The 19,819-nt window shown below is 48.4% G+C and overlaps 1 protein-coding gene across 2 annotated transcripts in view; it reads left to right on the top strand.

The window, feature by feature from the left end:
- Positions 1-9,697, top strand: part of CMTM7 (CKLF like MARVEL transmembrane domain containing 7) — a 56,829-nt gene extending 47,132 nt beyond the window's left edge. The window contains exons 3-5 of one of the 2 annotated variants that reach the window (XM_027585585.2): positions 3,264-3,362; positions 6,202-6,283; positions 8,089-9,693. In XM_027585585.2, coding sequence (XP_027441386.1) covers positions 3,264-3,362; positions 6,202-6,283; positions 8,089-8,102 — 195 coding nt within the window. In that variant the 3' untranslated portion in view covers positions 8,103-9,693. Of the gene's footprint in view, positions 1-3,263; positions 3,363-6,201; positions 6,284-8,088 lie in introns of both variants that reach the window. The other variant, XM_027585586.2, reaches the window with a different exon arrangement.
- The last annotated feature ends 10,122 nt before the right edge of the window (positions 9,698-19,819 follow it).

Genomic DNA, 19,819 nt, shown 5'->3' with positions numbered 1-19,819 from the left:
TCAGTTTATGTGTAGCTGGATTTGGTTTGCTAGTATATTGTTGAGGATTTTTATATTTGTATTCATAAGAGATATTGGTCTGTAGTTTTCTTGTGATGTCTTTGGTTTTGTTATCAGGGTAATACTGGTCTCATGGAGTGATTTGGGAAGTGTTACCACCTCTTATATTTTTTAGAAGAGTTTGTGAAGAACTGGTATTAATTCTTCTTTAAATGTTTGGTAGAATTTTGCAACGAAGGCATCTGAGCCTGGGTTTTTCTTGTGGGTAATTTATTATTATTATTAATTCAAACTTGACTTGTTATAGATCTATTCAGATTGTTTATTTCTGCCCAAGTCATTTTCAGTGGTGTGTCCTTAGAGGAATATGTCTATTTCATCTAAGTTTTCTAATTTACTAGTATATAGTTGTTCATAGTATTCCCTTAAAATCCTTTTACTTCTGTAAGATCCATAGTGATGTCCCCTCCTTCATTTCTAATTTACTAGTATATAGTTGTTCATACTATTCCCTTAAAATCCTTTTACTTCTGTAAGATCCATAGTGATGTCCCCTCCTTCATTTCTAATTCTGGTCATTTGAATCTCGTCATCTTCTCTCTTTTTTTTCTTGATCAGTCTAGCTAAAGGTTTGGCTATTTTGTTGATCTTTTCAAAGAACCAGTATTGGTGTCACTATTTTCCCTATTGTTCTTCTGTTCCCTATATCATAGTTTCTGCTTCAATCTTTTTTTCCTTCTTTCTCCTTGCTTTAGGTTTAGTTTGTTCTTTTTCCAGTGTCTTAAGGTGAAGATTAGGTTATTAATTTGAAACCTTTCTTCCTTTTTAATGTTAGGTATGTATAGCTATAAATTTCTTTCTGAGTACTGCTTTAGTTGCATCCCATAATTTTAGTATATTATATCATCATCTTCATTCATCTCCGGGTACTTTCTAATTTCCCTTGTGATTTCGCATTTGATTGACCCAGTAGTTAGGAATGTGTTAATTTCTATGTATTTGTGGGTTTCCCAAAATTCTTTCTGCTATTGCTTTCTAATTTCATTCTGTTGTAGCTGAAGAACATACTTCATATGATTTCAGTCCTTCACATTTATTGAGGTTTGTTTTATGGCTTAGCATATAGTGTCTCCTGGGGAATATTTTGTGTGCATTTGAGAAGAATGTATATTCTGTTGTTGGGTAGAGTGTCTTATACATGTCTGTTAGGTCTAGTTGTCTTATAGCATTGAGTCTTCTATTTCCTTGTTGGTCTTCTCCCTAGTTGTTCTACACATTATTGAAAGTGGGGTATTGAAGTCTCCAACTAGTATTTTTGGATTACCCATTTTTTGCTTCATGTATTTTGTTGCTTTGTTATTAGGTGCATACGTGTTTGTAATTATTCTGTCTTCCTGATAGATTGCCGTTTTTGTCATTGTAAAATGTCCCTCTTTGGTAACATTTTTGTTTTAAAATCCATTTCACCTGATACTAGTATAACCACTCCAGCTTTCTTTTGGTTGCTGTTTGAATGACCTGTCTTTTCCTTCTTTCTGCTGTCAGTCTATCCGTATCTTTGAGCATAAAGTGTTTCTCCAATAGACAGCATGTAGTTGGATTTTCTTTTTCTTTAAGTAGGCTCCACGCCCAGTTGGATCCCAACATGGGGCTTGAACTCATGACTCTGAGATCAAGACCCGAGCTGAGACAATTAACCCAACTGAGCCACCCAGACACCCCTGTATCTTTTTTTTTTTTAATCCAGTCTGACAACCTCTGGATTGTTTAATTATTCACATTTAATGTTATTACCTGCTGTGTTATTTTGAGAGACATTTCTTTTGTGTTCCTAAGGTAAAGACCCCCTTTCAAAGTTATGGCACCTTTCTGCTTCTTTTGAGAGCAAGGTCCTCTGGTAGTGATGCTGATACTGAAACACTCTGAGGAGAGAGAAAGGTTGGGGGCAGGGATGGGGGTGGGTGGAGAGGGGAGTGCATGTTGGGGGGTAAGCTCAGCCCCACATTTTTGATGGGGTACTGTCGAGGCACTTTCCATCTGGGACTCTCTCAAGTCGGTTTCCTCGACCCCACGTCTTATTCCTCTTTCTTCATGGGTGAGCACCTCGGAGGTAGGGAACCCTTAAGCTACCGATCCGCTCTTCAGTCAACATCTCTGTGGTCTACCTTCTGATATTCCTTTCTAGTCGCTAAAGGAGAAACTGGGGCCTTTGATTTCGCACAGCTTTCAGAGGAGCTGCAGGTTAAAAGTGGAATGCTTTTCCAGAATTTAATAGGTGCCTGCCCTTATGGGCAGGACTTCACGGAGGACTAATTTCTGAGTCCTCATGGAAGACAACTGAAAATGAATACACTCTGGATCCAGAGGGAGTCCTCTCGTGGCCCTAAGCCCCAGTTCTCCTCTGATCTGGTGTTTAATGGGGAGGAAGAAGGAAGAAGGTGGAAGCCTTACCCTGCTCCTGAATGACAGAGGTTCAGCCTCATTCAGGGCCTGCAGAGAGGGCATTTTAAGCCCGGAGGGTGAATGGGGTGCAGATGGATGGAAGCAGAGGTGGAATCTGCCCTGCTAGCAAACTCCTCAGCAGTGTGGCCTGAGGGCACACTCCCAGACAGCAGAGAGAAGACGAAATGAGGACAAAGCGAGGAGGCTTATTAGGAGCCAGAAAGTCAGCTCCCCCCCCCCCCCGCCCCCAATAAGCACTTCACAGAAGGCTGCTGACCTCACCCTGGGCTGTGACTCCAGATCTGAGGGGGGCCAGCGCCTCCAGACTGCACCTAAAACTGTTCACAGAGTGGGCAGGCACTCCAGGCAGCCACCAAAGCTAGCACGTTGTTAGCCCAGAACTTTCTCTGAAGCAGAAATGAGAGGTACACATCTCTTGAAGGGGCTCTGCTTCTCAGAGCTGGAGCTTCCTTTAAACTCTGCGAGTTGTGGGAAGCTGTTGGCTGGAGGTCCGGGTGCTGTCTACAGATCGCTCTCAGGAGGGGAGCAGTCCTTAGTGGGTATCTCTCCTCACATGACAAGTGTCCTTTCTCCCTGTCACCTCTCTGGCTGCCTGCCCGGCTCCTTTTCTGTTTTGCGGGGCCTCATCCTGGCCGGCCTCCTGCAGCTGCTGCCTGTGAGCGAACTTCTCTGTCAGGATGTCATGAGGAGAAGACGAGGTGCCACTCCCTCCCCTCTGTTCCTGTCTTCTGTGCCCAGTTGCCTCTGAGAACCAGGAGTGGACCTCCCGACCCACAGCTTTGCTTTGTTTTTGTCCCCAGGAACTTCTGCACTATTTAATCGCTACCCTGCTCCTCCTAATCGCCTCCATTGTGGCAGCCTCCAAGAGTTACAGCCAGAGCGGACTGGTAGCTGGAGCGGTGAGGACAGTCTCGGGGAACCTTCACGAATGAGTTCACTTCTAGCGCATTTTATTCCTGATGGGCAGCGAGGGGATTGTTTCCGGGGCCCTTCCTTTCCCAGAAAAGCACCCATCAGAACCCACCCGGATCCAGCCAACAGCAGCCTCCAAAGAGCCGGGTCCACAACAGAGGGTCTCAGCAGGTGGATGGTCAGGGTTCCTGGCACACTCAGATGGCCCCACCGGCCCAGCCCTCCCTCAGACAGCCACTCCTCACATCAGGGGGCCAGTCGGTCTTAATGCACATGCCCGTTCGGGCCATTCGTTGGTGGCTGCCTCAGAGCTATGCAAAGATCCTGAGGCCTCTTTGGGGCCCAGGAAAAGAGCATGTGATCAGTTAGTGATACCTGCCATGAGCGGCAGCTCTGCTGGTCCTGATTTGTAACAGTATTCAGGCCGGGAAACAACACTGCTAGACCTTGCAAAGGTGAAAATTAATCCATCTGATAGCCTGAATAGAAGGATGGAAATGTATAAAAATATAGTGCTGTGGGAGCTGTGTTTACCACACATATGCAAATATATATACATGGGTGTGTTCACGTGTATGTATTTATTTTTAAAAGACACAGATTCCTGCCATCTGACTTCTGATTTAGCTAATTGGTTACAGTTTGGTGGCAATACCGATTTGCCTCACTGATGAGCAGATGAAATTTTTTAAACGAGGGTTTTTGTTTTGTTTTGTTTTGTATTTTTAGTGAGAGGGAGAGAGAAGCAAGTGGGTGCGAGGGCAAGGAGGGGCAGAGGGAGAGAGAATCTTAAGCGGGTTCCGTGTCGGCACGGGGTTCCATCTCATGACCCTGAGATCATGACCTGAGCCACAATCAAGAATCAGACGCTTAATTGACTGAGCCACCCAAACACCTCAATTTTTAAAATGAGTTTTAAGAAAAGCTCTATGAGACAGTCACTCTTTCATTTATATGTTAGCAAAATTGTCCAGACTTTGGGCTAGGAGTGGGTTAATGCCTGGAATTCCACCGAGGGGTGGGGTCTGTCCTCCAAAGGTGGGCACGGGGCAGCCAAGCCTTTGAACACTCATGGGCTTAAATGCCTCCCCCTGCAGTTCCCAAGCAGAGGGGTGGGCACCACCTATAGCTTACCACCCGCCCGACTACAGGCAGGCTGGTGAGGGAGACACAGAGGAAACCGGTGCCCATTGTGTTTCGGGACCACATGGAGAGGTTCTCCCTGGGTTTTATGATTCAGGTTGCACATAACCATGTTTCTTAGCCCCAGAATCCCAATAAGCCCCATTTATCATACACCATCTTGGTGCCTAGGACCAAGCCTCGGCCATGGGGGGGTCCAGAGGAAAGAAAAAGATACAGTCCTTGTTTATGAGAAAGTGGTCATCCAGTTTAGGAGTCAAGGCCAAGGCCCATGAAACAATTAGCAAACAAGGCTCTTCATCCAGAAGAGCACTATGTAGCAATATAATAAACTGTTCAATTATGCAGTGCAGACAGTAGGAGACCGGGATGGTATCTAATGTGCTAATTGTGCAGAACAGACAATGAGGGGCCAGGACAGGCTCCAATAGGCTAATTATGCGGTGCAGACAATCGGTGCAAAAGGAGCCAAGGAAAGGGACCTGGGGGAGGGGAAGGCGGATGTGGGCCTGTGGGGGCAGCCTCCTCTGTAAACCAGCAGCCAGGCTTGAAAAGCAAACCAAACCCTTGGAGACCGTGCCCTTTGTCTGGCTGCTCCCGGGCTGTGCCTACTGCACGTCAGCCCGTGGTTGTGGCCACGTCGCCAACCGGAGGCCATTTGCAAGTCCAGGAACATCTGGGCAAAAATCGAGCAGGGCTCTGGAGCCAGATTCCTAGGGCGCACATCCCATGTCCGGCCCTCGCTGGCTCGTGGCCCTGGGCAAACTAGCTGACTTGCTGTCCCTCCGTGTCTTTAGCTGCCAGATGAGGGAGACAGGAGGTAAGAGCAGCACCCACCTGGCAGTGGGGTGGGAGTTGAAGGGACCAGCACACCTAATGGGCTTAGAACCCGGGCGGGCACATAGTCGGTGGTCAGTAAGTTATAGCTCCTGCGTTGCTGTTCACAGGTCAGGAACTGGCTTCAGGCTTCCAAGTGCCAGACAGACACCAGAGTGTGTGCCTGCTTCTCTCTGGACCATCGGATGAGCCCCACCCGAGGCCCTTTTCCTCCCTGGCCGCCCTGTTCCTCATCTTTAAATGAAGCTGGACGGGGCTGGGTCAGCTTTCCTAGGTCAGCGAGATCAGCCACTTGAGCACTGGGTAGATCCTCAGAAAGGGAAGGAGCACTACCTTCACTGATTTTAGTCTAAGATTGTTGAAATATGTGCAAACATAAAACTGTATATCAAGGCCTCAGCTTCTGGCTATTACACAGCTATAAAGTGAGACAGAACAGAAAGCCATTAAGAGTGAAATGCAACGCTGCCCCATCCAGTAAAATCCATTTGAACGTTAGAAATTTAAAAACCCCTACTGAAATGTACAGTTCCACCCTTTTCTCTTTCATTAGCCCAGATAATTGTCTTGTACAGACAGCGCCTTGGCCTCAGCTCAGTTGTAAATACGAACCCCAACATGGGCCCTGAAGTTGCCTAGAGTGAGGAGGGCCAGGAGGTGGAGCCCAGAGCCTGAGGGCCAGGCCTGAGCTAGGGCCCTGCACCTGAGCAAGGACCAGGTGGTCAGGTCACTCGGTTCCCCAGGCTCCCCCTGGGCCACAGCTGAGACAGGGATGAGAAACATAAAGGACAGCCTGAGTGATTGGCCCTTGGCCTGGGAACCTCCTTTCTTCTCTGTCCTGTGCAGGTCTTCGGTTTCGTGGCCACCTTCCTCTGCCTGGCGAGCATCTGGATGTCCTACAAGATCTCGTGTGTGACCCAGTCAGCAGGTGAGTTCCGGTTGTCGGAGCACAGGCGATCTCTGAAAGTTCCCTCTGCCGGGGAACAGGGGGACGGCCTGTTGTGGAGTTCAGCAACAGGGAAGGGGCCCCACTGCAGGGGAGGCCTTGAGGGGTAGGGGCCCAGGTGGAGAGGCGGAACCCAAGGCCCTCTGCTCTTGTCCTGTTGCCGTAGCCCGGGACATCCTCACGTGTCCGCCGCTGATGCTGAACCATTTTCTTTAAATCCATTTCCTAATGACAAAAATGAAGTGTAGGGAATTTAGAAAGTGCACATAAAGAAAAAGAAAAAATTTTTCATGAAAACCATCCGTCATCACATTACCCAAAATAGCACCTGCTGGGTGTCTGTCCTTCCAGTATTTCCTCTCTCTGGATGGATGGATGGACAGATATAAACATACATAGATATATATGTTGCTTTTATTAAAGGATCCGACTTTATGTGTTATTTGTAACCTGCTCTTGTTCCCCTACTTAACCACCAATCAGGCATTTTCCCCACATGGTTGGGGATTCTTCTCCAACATGTTGGTTTTTTTTTTAAGAGTTTATTTATGAATTCATTCATTCATTCATTTTTAAGATTTTATTTTTAAGTAATCTCTACACCCACCGTGGGGCTCGAACTCACACTCTCCACTGACTGAGCCAGGCGGGGCCCCTCTTCTCCCTCACTTTTAATGGCTCCGTGCCTTGGTGTGCAGTTCACTGCAGTTCCCCTGCACGTCTGTATCATAGTTTACTTGCCTCCTATCTGGGGTCATTATGTTTTGTTTTTTTAATTCTTTGCTACTAAACAGTGTTGTAAAGAACAGCCTTGTAAATACAACCCCACACTCATCCCTAATACCCTTTCTCTTTAGAATGCATTTCTAGAAGTAACACTGCTAAGAGCTGTTTTGATTAGTCTACTTCTCTACTCCAGCCCTTCCTTTCTTTGTTCTTCTACACTACAAAATATCAGAGCATGCACGGCCTGTGGGCTGAGCTGCCCCGCAGAAGGGTTGTTTCATCAGAGCTTCCATTTCCTTCCAGAAGCTACTGACGCTGAGGGCAGGGAGCCAGTCACAAAAGACCACAGACTGTAGGATCCCACTGATGGGAAATGTGTCGAATGGGCTCATCCCAAGAGGCAGAAAGAAGATGGTGGGGGGGCGGGGGGTGTTGCCAGGGGCTGGGGGACGGGATGGCAGATGGGCAGGGGCCCTCTTTTGGAAGTGATGAAATATTCTCACATTGTGGTGGTCAGTGCTTGAGCCATCCTATGAATATTTGAAAACCTTGGAAGTGTACAATTTAGACGGATTTAGTGGATTGTATGGTATGTGGAGTCTATCTCGGCCAAGCTGTTTAAAGAAAAAAAAAATGAATGATGAAAAGTAGAGAACGTGAAAGAGAGTTACTAGGTAACAGCTAAAGGTGGTATGTGTGTAAATATTGGCAGAAACATACGGCTTAAAATTCACAAAGGAAGAGCCAAAAGGCACTTCAAGTCCCCCTGAGGATGGGCTGGTTCAGCTTGGTCGCGGCCAGGCTGAACCAAGCGGGGCGGGGGGGGGGGGGGCGGCGAGGGGGTGAGGGGGAGAGCAGGGATGGAAATCCTCCCCGCACTACTGAATTTTTTTCTCTTTGAGAAGTGTACTTAGAAAGGCTAAAATCATTCCAAGGGCGGTGGGTGCGGGGTGGAGAAAGGAGGAAGTGCACTGAGCCGAACCAGGTCAGCCCCCTGCTGTGTGGCTTCTGCGTGGGCCCTGCCCTGCCAGCCGGCCTAACTCTGCCATTTCCCTCCCAAGATGCAGCTGTGTGATGCCAACCCAGGCCCGGCCCCGCGGGGGGCCCTGCGGACAGGAGGGTCAGTGGGCCAGCCCCCACGAAGGGCTTCTGACCCTGTGCTCTTCTGCCAGAGTCCCGTCCACGCGGGTGGGCGCAGGAGGGGGGCTTCGGCGTCCTCCAGGGCTCCTGAGCCGCGCGGAGCCTCTCTTCCCAGTCCTCCTTGGAGAAGAGTCCTCCCCGCCTGGGAAAGAAAAGCAGCCTCCAGGGAAATGTGGTCTCTCCCTCCTGCTTTGAGAACCACCTGCCTCAGGGACTGATGACCCCACTTAACCCACGAGGGAGGGGTTTCTGAAAACTCCTGCCTAACTCTGCTTCTACTTCACATTCCTCAGGGGAGTGAAGCTGCCTTAAGTCCTCTTATAGAAACCAAGCCATCTCCTAATTTATCTAGCTTGGAAAGCCTCTCTGGAGAGACCCTCTTCCTTTAAGTGAGGCGTGTCTGCAGAAGCACTCTGTGGTCAGCCTGTCCCCAGATAGGAGATCCTGGCTCCTTTCGGGCCTCAGCCTTAATTCCCATTGTGTGTGTGTGTGTGTGTGTGTGTGTGTGTGTGTGTGTGTGTGTGTGTGTGTGTGTGTCTGTGTGTCTGTGTCCATGTGTGTGTTGTATGTGTGTGTCGATGTGTGGGCATGTGTGTGTGTTGTAATAAAATATTGACTTGGCCAATTGCACAAGGATTTCTTATTAACTGAGGCTGTCGACCAGGAGTAAAGTGATGGGGCCCACAAAGCTCATGGGGAAGACTGGGGGCCCACCCCTGTGTGTGCACACCACCCCTTCCCCGGAGGTGAGAACAGCAAAGGATGCAGAAGATACGGGCCACTCAAGATTTGCATATTTTCAGAGTAAATTGGTGGTGAAGGGTGGAAGCCAGTACTGTTCACACAAGACAGAAAGTAGTACTCAAGAGCAACACAGGCAGCCCTAAAAAAAAAAAAAAGGGGGGGGTAGAAAATTCTGGTACCTACTACAACACGGATGAAGCTGGAAGACATGATGCTGAGTGAAATAAGCCAGACACCCCAGGACGAGTACTGTCCAATTCCATTTACAGGAGGTTCCTAGAGAAGTTACAATTCAGAGACAGAAAGTCGAAGGGTGGTGGCCGGGGCCCCGGGGCAGGGGACTGGGGAGTTCGTGTGTCCCTTTGGGAAGATGGAGATGTTCTGGAGATGGATGGCGGTGGCTGCCCAACAACATTTATAATACCACTGCACGGCGCACCTAAAAATTGTAAAATTGGTACGTTTTATGTATCTTTTACCACAATTTTTTAAAAAAGCAATACAAGACATTCTGTCTAGGCACCTCCACAGCTGGAAGAGCCTCTTGGGGCGTGGGGGAAGACCGAGACCCAGGTCACACCCAGCCCAAGGCCAGCAGCATGGCCGGCACCATGTTCTAGTGGGTGCTAGAGAATCCAGGCTGTGGGACGCAGGTGTCCTCCCTGAACCAGGCCCTCCCTGGGACTGCTCAGCCCAGGGCCCATACCCCTGTGTAACCCAAACTCCATACCCAGCTCCCCAGCTCCCAGCACCGGGGAGGTGGCCCACAGGGCAGTCGCGGCCAGGCTGAACCAAGTAAAGAGAGGAGGGAAGACTGGACCCTGGAGGGAGGACAGGGCGTCAGGGGCCAACCTGAGCACCCCCCCCCCGGGGGGGGCGGCACTGGGAGACCAGGCCAAAGCTGGTCTGCCCACATCCTCCCCCACAGGCAGCCGGGTCCCTGGTGGGCAGAGCCTCCCTGGGGAGGGAGGGAAGATGGAGGGTGGCGCTCTCCCTTGGGGAAGCCTCTGCCACCCACAAGAAAAACCTGCTCAGACCTTGGTGGGGTTCTCTCCAGCGGGCTGGTGTGAGCAGCAATAAAACTGCCCCACACCTACCTTGAGCGGGCTGGCAGTGCAGCGGGGACCCAAGGAGAAAGCCGAGTGGGAAGCCAGGCTGGCGACAGAGCTGGGATTTGAGTCCGGGTCCGGCCCTCCCCTGGGCCTGACGTGTGACCACCGTACCCAGGAATGGCCAGGCCGGGGCTGGCCTGGGCCAACTGGCTTCGTCCACAGGCAGTTGGCTCTGGTGTCTGCAGACGGGCCCAGAGAAGGAAACAAGTGTGTTCCTGAGGGAGGTCCTGCCAGGGCCTGACACATTCCTTGTGCTTGCAGCCGTGTGCTAGAAGCTTCTCTTCCAGACACCTTTACCTGCTCAGCCCTCCAGCCAGGATGCTAAGATGACCCAGAGCTGGCCCATTCCCTGTACCACCATCTCCCACCCAGGCCTCCTCCCCAGCATGAAAAGCTGACTCTGTTGCCATGGAAACACAAGGGCCTTTGGGGCCTCTCCTCAGCAACCAGCACTTTGAACATCCTGTGAACTCTCAGGGGTGCTTCAGGGGGATCGTGGCTGTCTGATTTTATGCACAAAATAGGTTAACCCCTTAAACCACACACTCTCCTGCTCTCAGTAGCAAACACACTGGAAACCCTCGACCCTCCCGCCCGGTGCCCCCCCCCCCCAGCCTCCCTCACCTTGGGCAGCCTCAGGGGACCCTGGCCTTGCGCCTCCAGGTGAGTGTCTCTGAACCTGCCGCATCCTGGGTGTCCTGGGTGGAGCCGGGATTTCTCTGACCCGCACAGCCAAGACAAAGCAGGGGAATGAATCCAGAGATGAGGCTACAACCCCAGTGGTCTTACTCCAAACGGTGGGCTTCTCAAATTAATTCCATTCTTAAGAGACTGACCTTACAGTAAGTATATAGAACTGTAAGCTGGCCATTTATATGGATATCCTATTTCCTGTTTTACATAGTGGACTTTCGTATGGTTTAGATTGAAAAGGGGGGGGGGGGTTCTCTGTTTCAAAACAAAACAACAAAAAATGTTCAGAAGCCCCCGAGAGGCAGGTTGCTGCCAGGCTGGGCACCAGGGGCCTGGCTAGAGCAACCACCCAGGCTGGGGGAGGGGACATGGAGGGGCCTCCTCACGAAGACCACCAGGAGGGTAACTGGAGCGTTTGGACCTTGCGAGGTGGAGGCAACTGGTGGCTCGCTGGGGTTTTATTGTAATTTTCTCTGTCCAGGAGAATTACGCAAATGAGAAAGACCACAGTTAACTCCACGCAGGGTTGTGCAAAAAAGGAAATGAGGTATCAAGTGTGCCCCTTGGCTCAGGTAACAGCCAGAATAATGGTCCCGCTGAATGTCCATCTGACCAAAACGATGAAAACCCCTCCTTGCCCGGGGCACGGGGTGCTTGGGGGCGGGGAGGAAGCACCCCAGGGCTGCCAGATGCCCCAAGTGCCCGAGAGGCGGGGAAGTCTGGACTTTTAGACTCCACATTTCCCGAGTTTAAAAAGGCTGCCAAACAAACTTTTAAAAGAGACGCTTCAGGCCGAACCAAGCCCGTGCGGAGGCTCTGCGCCGCCCGCGGGCCCTGGGTTTGCCACCCTGCGGGGCCTGCGGGCGCCGGGGACCGAGGGTGTCTGCTGGGCCCCAGGAAGTCAGGGCTGAGGCCGCAGCGCGCTGACGCTTCGCGGGCCGGCACCTGCTTCCTCCCGAAACCCGAGGGCAGCGCACGGGGCGGGGGCCCTCCCCGGGGAGTCCCCGGGGTCCCCTGCCAGCAGCCGCGCCCGCTGGTGCCCTGCCACCCCTCTCGCAGCTGGCCTCAACTTTCCTTTTTTGCGAAAACAAAACCCTGCGGCGGCGCACGTGGCCGCCGGGAGCGTCCTCACCTAGCAGCGCGCGCCCTCTTGTGGCAGCGGGGCGCAGCGCGGCTTTTAATTAACCTTGAACTGTGTGCAAACTTCCCGTTTCCTCACCCCTCCGCATCTCTCCTCTCCCAGCGTAACTTCCCGACCCTCCCATTCACCGCATCTTTGCTTTTCTTATTATATAGCTCTATTAATATAGAGCTATATATATAGCTCTATTAAAGTTATATGGATTGCCTAGAAAGCGCAGACAACTACAGTAGTTCTTTGTAATTAAATGAAATGGTCACCGCGCCAAACGAAATCATTCACTTACCATTATGTAGCGGTAACAGACATCCCCTTTCCCCCTTTATGCAACACTTTACATCCTCTGGGCCTCACGAGTCTCTTGATCCAGCCACCACTGCAGTGCCGGTCCTGCAAGGGCTGTGACCGATTTCATGCTGTCGTAACCACACAGCTGACGCCTGTGGACTCTCAGGTGGGAGCTTTCCTGTGGACGCTGCCAGGGTTCCCAGCCAGCACCCTCACTGTGCAACCCGCAAGTGCAGGAGAGTGCCTGCCCTGGGGGGTAGTAGCCGATGGGACACAGGAGTCAGTGGATACGTCTGTTCTTCTCTCCCGGGACAAACTGTCCTGAGACAGGTTTTACATCACTTCTCCAAGACGGTTCCGTGGGACTGATGAAGTTTTAGAATATAAGTGAGGTCCGGAGCCCACGACCAAGAACAAATTCTTGAGACGTCTCTGGGGCAAAAAGGTGATTTTATTAAAGCCTGGGGACAGGACCCGTGGGCAGAAAGAGATGTTGCCCTGGGGTTGTGAGGGGTGGCTGATTATATACTTGCGAGTTGGGGAAGGTAAGGAAAACGGAGGTTTCAAAAGGATTTTTGTCTGTTAAAGAAGACTCACAGGCTACCAGAGGCCTTGCCATGGTCAAGTTAAGGTTGTTTTTCCTTCTAGTAAGCATAGATAAGTAAGATAGTTGGGAGCTTCCTGGAGAAACATTACACTTTGCCCTCTTCAAGTATCTGTCAATGGGCTGCAAATTATAAGGACATTTAATTTATCTACATTCCCTTCTGGAAGCTAGGCCATTGATAGAAATGCTTTGTCCTTGTAAATTACTAAGACTTTTGTAAACTGAAGGAGACTCCTGTCTTGCAAGACTGTGATTTCTATCAGTTAACCATTCGTTTTTCCTTTAGGGCAGCCAGGAGTGCCTGAGGAATGTCACACATACCATGTGATGTGTGTGTGTGTGTGTGTGTGTGTGTGTGTGTGTGTGTGTGTGTGTGTGTGTGTGTGTGTAGGGTGTCAGCTTCTGCTTTGTTCGTTGGGCTGGATACATGGGCACAAGAAGCAGGAAATACGTGGTGGCTGCATGAATAGCCTTACTCAGGGGGTGGCCTTGGAAGACAGGAGTGAGGGGAAATAACTCCAAAGGTCAGAGCTCCACTTGGGTGGAAGTGGCCCAAGGACCAAGTATAGCGCCTTGGGGAGAGGTGAATGGCCAGGGGTCTGGAGAGAGAAAGATCAGGAAAGTCCTGAGGGGCGTGCGGGACAGAAAGCCACCAAAACTCTCAAACAGGCAAGTCATTTTAACAAGACGTGGATTTCCTACAAAATAAAAATCCTGGGTAATGAGGCCACTGAATGCCAGGAAAAAAAAGGCAGCGCAGGGGAAAAAAACAAAAAACCTTGCCCATGCCCAGATATTTTAGGACTAAGAGGCAAGGGAGGACAGCCTGAAGAGGCCGGACGGGCGGAGCTCGGCTGGCTGGGGGCTGCCAGGGCGCGCAGAACAGCAGAAGCGAAAACCTGGGGCGGATTTCACAGGTCCCGTGGAGCAAAGCCCTCAATCTGAGCTGGTCCCATTCCGACTGCACCAATTAGCCGCACCACAAGGAGGGACAAAACTCAGGAATGGGACGGGGTCTCCAGATTCTACCCCACTCTGGAGGAAGCCCCAAATATTCCCCAACTTACTGGATCCTGGCTGTAGTTTTGTGATTTCGTGGGCGTTTTGTTTTTTGGTCTGGACTGTGCTCGCTGCTCTTTTGCAAGAACCCGCTCACAGGACACACTCATGGCGACCTCTATTACAAGGTCCAGTCAGAGGCCGAGCCGAGAATGGTGTTTACCCAACCGTGCCTTTTCCTGGGAGAAGAAGAAGTACATTGTCTTCGCGCACAAGGTTTCATCTAGCCAGGGGTGCCGTGCAAAGCTTCAGAGCTTCCTTTCAGTGGAATACCTGGCCAGCCAGTGGAAACAGGCTTCACCGTAGACTGTGGAAGCTTAAAGAACACGGTCTTGGTCCATTTCCACAGTGCGCGGCATTATCAAAGTGAATGGATGTGTTGCTACCATCATACCTGGTTCTTGGTTTGCAGCTGATGGCGTTGCTAATATTTGATTTTCAGATCTTGTTAGGAGTGGGGAAATGTGCCTTCCCCTGACAGCATACACTTGTATTGCTCCGAATTCTCCGGTGACAGAGCATCAGTGCATGGGACATAGCTAGCATAATGTGAACTTCCGGTGATTATGCATTTCCATAATACCCCATGGAGAAAACTGCTTTTGCTGCATTACATGCCACCCAAGCACAGCTGCTGAAAGCCAGATGGGCCCTAAATGAGGATGGAATCCAAGTGTCCTGCCTTTCAAGTGATCATCTTGGAAGCTGTGTCACAGCTCAAGGAGCTATTTCACAATCAAGTTAGGACAAACTGGGTGGCTCAGTCGGTTAAGCGTCTGCCTTCGGCTCAGGTCATGATCTCAGGGTCCTGGGATCGAGCCCCGCATCGGGGTCCCTGCTCCGTGGGGAGACTGCTTCTCCCTCTGCCTCTGTCTCTGTCTCTCATGAATAAATGAATAAAATCTTAAAAAAAAGTTAGGACAAATTTTGTAGTAGCCACCAACTACAAAAGCAGCAGCCCCACACCCAAACTGGCTGCTTTGCATATTAGCTATCAGGGATAGTACATCCCAAAACTGGGACTATTCCTCCAGCCTCCACCACAAGTCACCAGACATGTGTCCATTTGAGTGAAAGCCCCAACAAGGAAACTGTAGGGGCAATTCGGGCAGCAGTAAATGCCTTCCCCTAAAGCCTCTGTCTCCCTCAGACCTTGAGGAACTAGAGGTGTCTGACTGATCACCCAGCTGACTGGTGCCTCTAGCAATGAAAACTCCACCTCTGGGCCTGTGAGCTTTGGAATTTGAGGACTTCCTCTTGCTGCTGAAGAGTCAACTGGCTAGCATTACTGGGCCCTAAATCAAACCGTTTCCAATTTGACATTCTCATCTGGCAATTCTGAACTAGATTCCATAGGTGAGAAAAGATCTGGAAAGTCCTCTCCTGAGAAGAAAGTGGATCTTCTGATGAGGGGCCAAACCCTGAGCCTTTAACCATCTTCACAAACAGGTGGTTGCCCACCCATTAGATAGAAATAGTGTTTTCCCTAATGAACTGCTGGTTTAATGAAGGTCTCCTCTACCAAATAAGCCAGCTGACAAGAATCTGTGATGAAAGAGCCCGTCCACCTCCAAGGCGAGCCGGTCCTCTGCAATGCTGTAGCCATCCAGGGGTGGTAAATGGGTCATGGCCCACAGCTGTGGACACCCCGTGCAATGGGCTGAACATGTGGGACTTCTAGCCAGAGTTCACCTCCCCGAGATCTAGTGAACAACATCTGTACGCCGGCTCATGGGCTCTCACTAATGGCCTAGCCGTATGGTCTGGTGTTTGGGCCACCCAGGACTGGACTAGTGACGACATAATACATTGAATGTGGCCCCCATGGAAACACAAAACTAGTTAATTACAGGCACAATATTTATGTTATATCCATGGTTATGCGAAGCAACCACATCTAGAGAAAAGCACTGAGACGAACTCGTGGAAGGCAAAGGAGGTGTTAAAACACGATTGAGCGAAAACGACTAGGCCATTAACAGTGCAGTGGACAGGAAGAACTGATGGGCATTACTTCTAAGGACTTAGTATTGTTCAGGAGACGAGTAGGAGTACCGATTACCGTTGGTTTTAGAACGTCAAATATGTGTGCTACAAGTGTGAAGAGCGTTACTGAAGAATTTTAGCTAGTAAAAGTGGCAGGAATGACAGTCACCATTTTGCAACTTCTGATAATAGACGTAGAGAAAGGTCAAGGGATGGAACCTTTGAACTACAAAGTTGATTGTAGCCTTGATGGTGGGAGGGATCCGATGTCAGCCCCCCAACCACAAAGGGTACAGTTAGTGCAGGCCTGCTCGAGAGCCTGGTGAAGTCCACAGCATCACCCGCCAGAAAACGTTAAGAAAAGGAAAAGACTAATCTGATTTTAAGCAAGCCTTTAGAGCTCTCTTTCAGTTAGAGGAAACACAGGGAAGAGAGGAACAGGTTAAATGACACAAGGACACAAATAAATCCAGGATGTGAAACATCCTACAGGAATCCAGAAATTCTCAGAGGTAACAAGAGATGCCAGCAACAGTGCTGGATACAAGATCAATAACAATCTATCACAATCCCATCCCACTATTCTAATCAGAATATGTAATTTTTAAAATAAAGATTCCATTCTGGAAACCTGCAGAAATAAAGTATCTAGGATAAATCTGACAAAAGACGTGCAGGACCTTTATGAAGAAAACCATCAGACTTTACTGAAAAACAATAAAAGACCCAAATCAGTGGAGATTCTAGGTTCATGATGAAGTTTAATCATAAATCATTCCCCCAAAATTAATCTATAAATTCAATGCAATTCCAAGAAAAAATTAATGAGGGCTTTCTATGGAACTTGCTAAACCTATCTTAAAATTTTAGAGTAAAAAGTCAAGTACCTCTGTAACCTTTCTCTCAATTCTACTGCAAACCTATAACTATTCTTTAAAAAGTCTTTAAAATAGAGGTGCCTGGGCAGCTCAGTTGGTTAAGCATCTGCCTTTGGCTCAGGTCATGGTCCCAGGGTCCTGGGATCAAGCCCCACATCGGGCTGCAGTGGGGAGTCTGGTTCTCCCTCTCCCTCTGCCCCCACACAACCCGCTCGTGCCATCTCAAATAAGTAAATAAAATCTTTTTAAAAAAGTGCCAAGGATAGAACAATTTTGAACTTGTCCTATTAGATATTAACACTTTATCAAGACTGTGGTATTAGCCTAGGTATGGAAAAACAGCCCAAGAAAGCCAGCCCTGGACCCGCACATATACATAAACCTGGTAAGTGACAGAAGGGGCACTGTCTCTTAGAGGAGCCAAGAGTCACTTGCTAACACGAGAAATCAGATGGCATGCGGTATTCACAACACACACAGAAATCAAGGTACATTCAAGTACTAAATATAAAATGCAAATCTTTAAACATTTTAGAAAGCAGAGAACATCTCTGACCTTGAGGTAACAAGAATCAATAAGCAAAGACACAAAGTTAAAATACACAGACGCTGAGAAGATATTTCCAAGGCTTATTACTAACAAAGGATAACATCCGTATGTCAAAAATTCTCAAATGAGTTAAAAAAAAAAAAAAACTTCAATGTGAAAGAAAGGCAAAGGATATGAACAAGCAACTCTTTGATGTGGGGAAGTCTAAAAGGTCAACAACCAAATGAGAAGATGATCAGGCTCACCCATAATAAGGAGAGTGTACAATCAAATGAGAGACCACTTCCATCCTAGCTCAGAACTGTTCAGCCGAACTAACACTCAGTGCAAGACAAGAATAATGAAACAAGCACCCCCGTACCCTGCTGAGAAGTCTCCACTTTGGAGACCATTTGGGAATATTTTGCCGTGTTGGAATTGCACACAACCTGTGACCCAACAGTTTTATTTCTAAGTACACACTCTACATATAACTCTTGCACATATGCGTGAGATGTTCAAATACGTTTGTTCACTGCAACACTGGTTGAAACGGTCAAGAATAAACCACATTAAAAGTTTTCTATCAACAGAGGAGAGGTAAGTAAATCTGGCATATCCATTCAATGGAATTCCAAGGAGTAGTTAAAGTGAACGAACTAGAGCTGCATGTATCAGATACATTTCAAAATACTACTGAGTGAAGAAAGCCATCTGTAAAAGGATAAGGCATAGGTACCACGTTGTACATTGCTTGTGGGTACATCTCTATTGAGAACACAGATGACAAAGCAGGAAAGATAGCCACCAAATTCAAGGTAGTGTTTGTCTTTGGAAAAGTAAAAAGAACAAAATTTGAGGTGGTGGTACTTCACAAGTGAAACTTCGTCTGTTTTAAACAAGGACCTTTCAAGAAAATCTGGTAAAAAGTTAGGATCTACTAAAGCTGGGTGGTGTCCACAACAGGGTAATATCTTCCGTACTTCCGGTGCTTGACGTAGTTCCACAATTAAAAGTGAAGATCTCAGGAAAAGAATAATACTTACCATCTTTTATTAAACCAATTTTCTATGGTACCCATTACTTGTACAACTATAATTTAGTCTAAACATCAAAACCGTTCATTTTTCTATTTTAAATTGTTTTGTGGTAGTCAGGCCTGCGAAATGTTCTTAAATGGGAATTTTATTTCCCCTAGCTGGGGCCCGATCCTCAAACTGCTTATGACAGACACTGCTGAACGCCAGGCCAGTGGCCCTTCTCCCGCTACAGAACCAATCTGTTTGGGTAATGGAAGGCTATATGCTTCCAAGGGTGTTCCCATCTAAGGAGAGGAATCTGGATTACTTTAGGCCCTTTCTTCAGTAATGCCATTCTCCAGGTCAGTAAGCGATTTAGAAATGGGCATTTAAAGTCTTCCAGTAAAAGACAAGTAGGTGAAGTCCACTGAGGGGCTTCTGGGAAAAAGGAACACCTTAGGGACAGAGAAATACACAATCTCTTCCCTTCGGGCCTTTGGACATTGTCGTGCAAGTGGACGATGTCTGGACATGTTGCCTCCATCTTGCTATACCATAAAAGGTCAATCCTGAGGATAAAAACTCACAGAAGATGGATGGGCAGAAAAACATGGAAAGAGTCTGGGACCCTGATAATACCACTGAGCCACTGAACTCTGACCAGTCACAGAACTGCTCTGCCTGGGCTTCTTAGGAAAGACATTTTCCTTACTGGTTAAGACCTATTTATTTATTTATTTTTTAATTTTTTTATTGTTATGTTAATCACCATATATTACATCATTAGTTTTTGGTGAAGTGTTCCATGATTCATTGTCTGTTCACAACACCCAGTGCTCCATGCAGAACGTGCCCTCCTCAATACCCATCACCAGGCTAACCCATTCCCCTACCCCCCTCCCCTCTAGAACCCTCAGTTTGTTTTTCAGAGTCCATCATCTCTCATGGTTCGTCTCCCCCTCTGACATACTCCTTTTCTTCCTCTCCTGTTACCTTCTTCTTTTTCTTTTTTCTTAAAATATGTTGCGTTATTTGTTTCAGAAGTACAGATCTGTGATTCAACAGTCTTGCACAATTCACAGCGCTCACCGTAGCACATACCCTCCCCAATGTCTATCACCCAGCCACCCCATCCCTCCCACCCCCAACCACTCCAGTAACACTCAGTTTCTTTCCTGAGATTAAGAATTCCTCATATCAGTGAGGTCATGTGATACATGTCTTTCTCTGATTGACTTATTTCACTCAGCATAACACCCTCCAGTTCCATCCACGGGTTAAGACCTATTTAAATCAGGTTTTTTGTTCCTCGAAGTTGACTGCACGTTGATACACAATGTTCTTTATCAAAACAAAACACAAAACTCTGAAGAACGTACAAATTCCAGTGAGTTCTTGATAACAATAAAGATCTTGTTCTTCTCGTCCAGACCAGAAGCAGAAATTCTGCAAATGACACAGATAGTTGCAGCTTTTCCAGAACCACCCTGGTTTTGCTTCACACTGCCCAGTCACTGGACAGTCTGAAAGAGAACGTGCCTATTTTGTTTTTAGCATTGTTTAGACACATCGAGAAATGTGATGGGAGAGTCCCAA

This window comes from Zalophus californianus, chromosome 1 (assembly GCF_009762305.2).
Source record: "Zalophus californianus isolate mZalCal1 chromosome 1, mZalCal1.pri.v2, whole genome shotgun sequence".
Lineage (NCBI taxonomy): Eukaryota > Metazoa > Chordata > Mammalia > Carnivora > Otariidae > Zalophus > Zalophus californianus.
The sequence above is the reverse complement of the archived record's forward strand: the minus strand, read 5'-3'. Positions and strand labels throughout refer to the sequence as shown.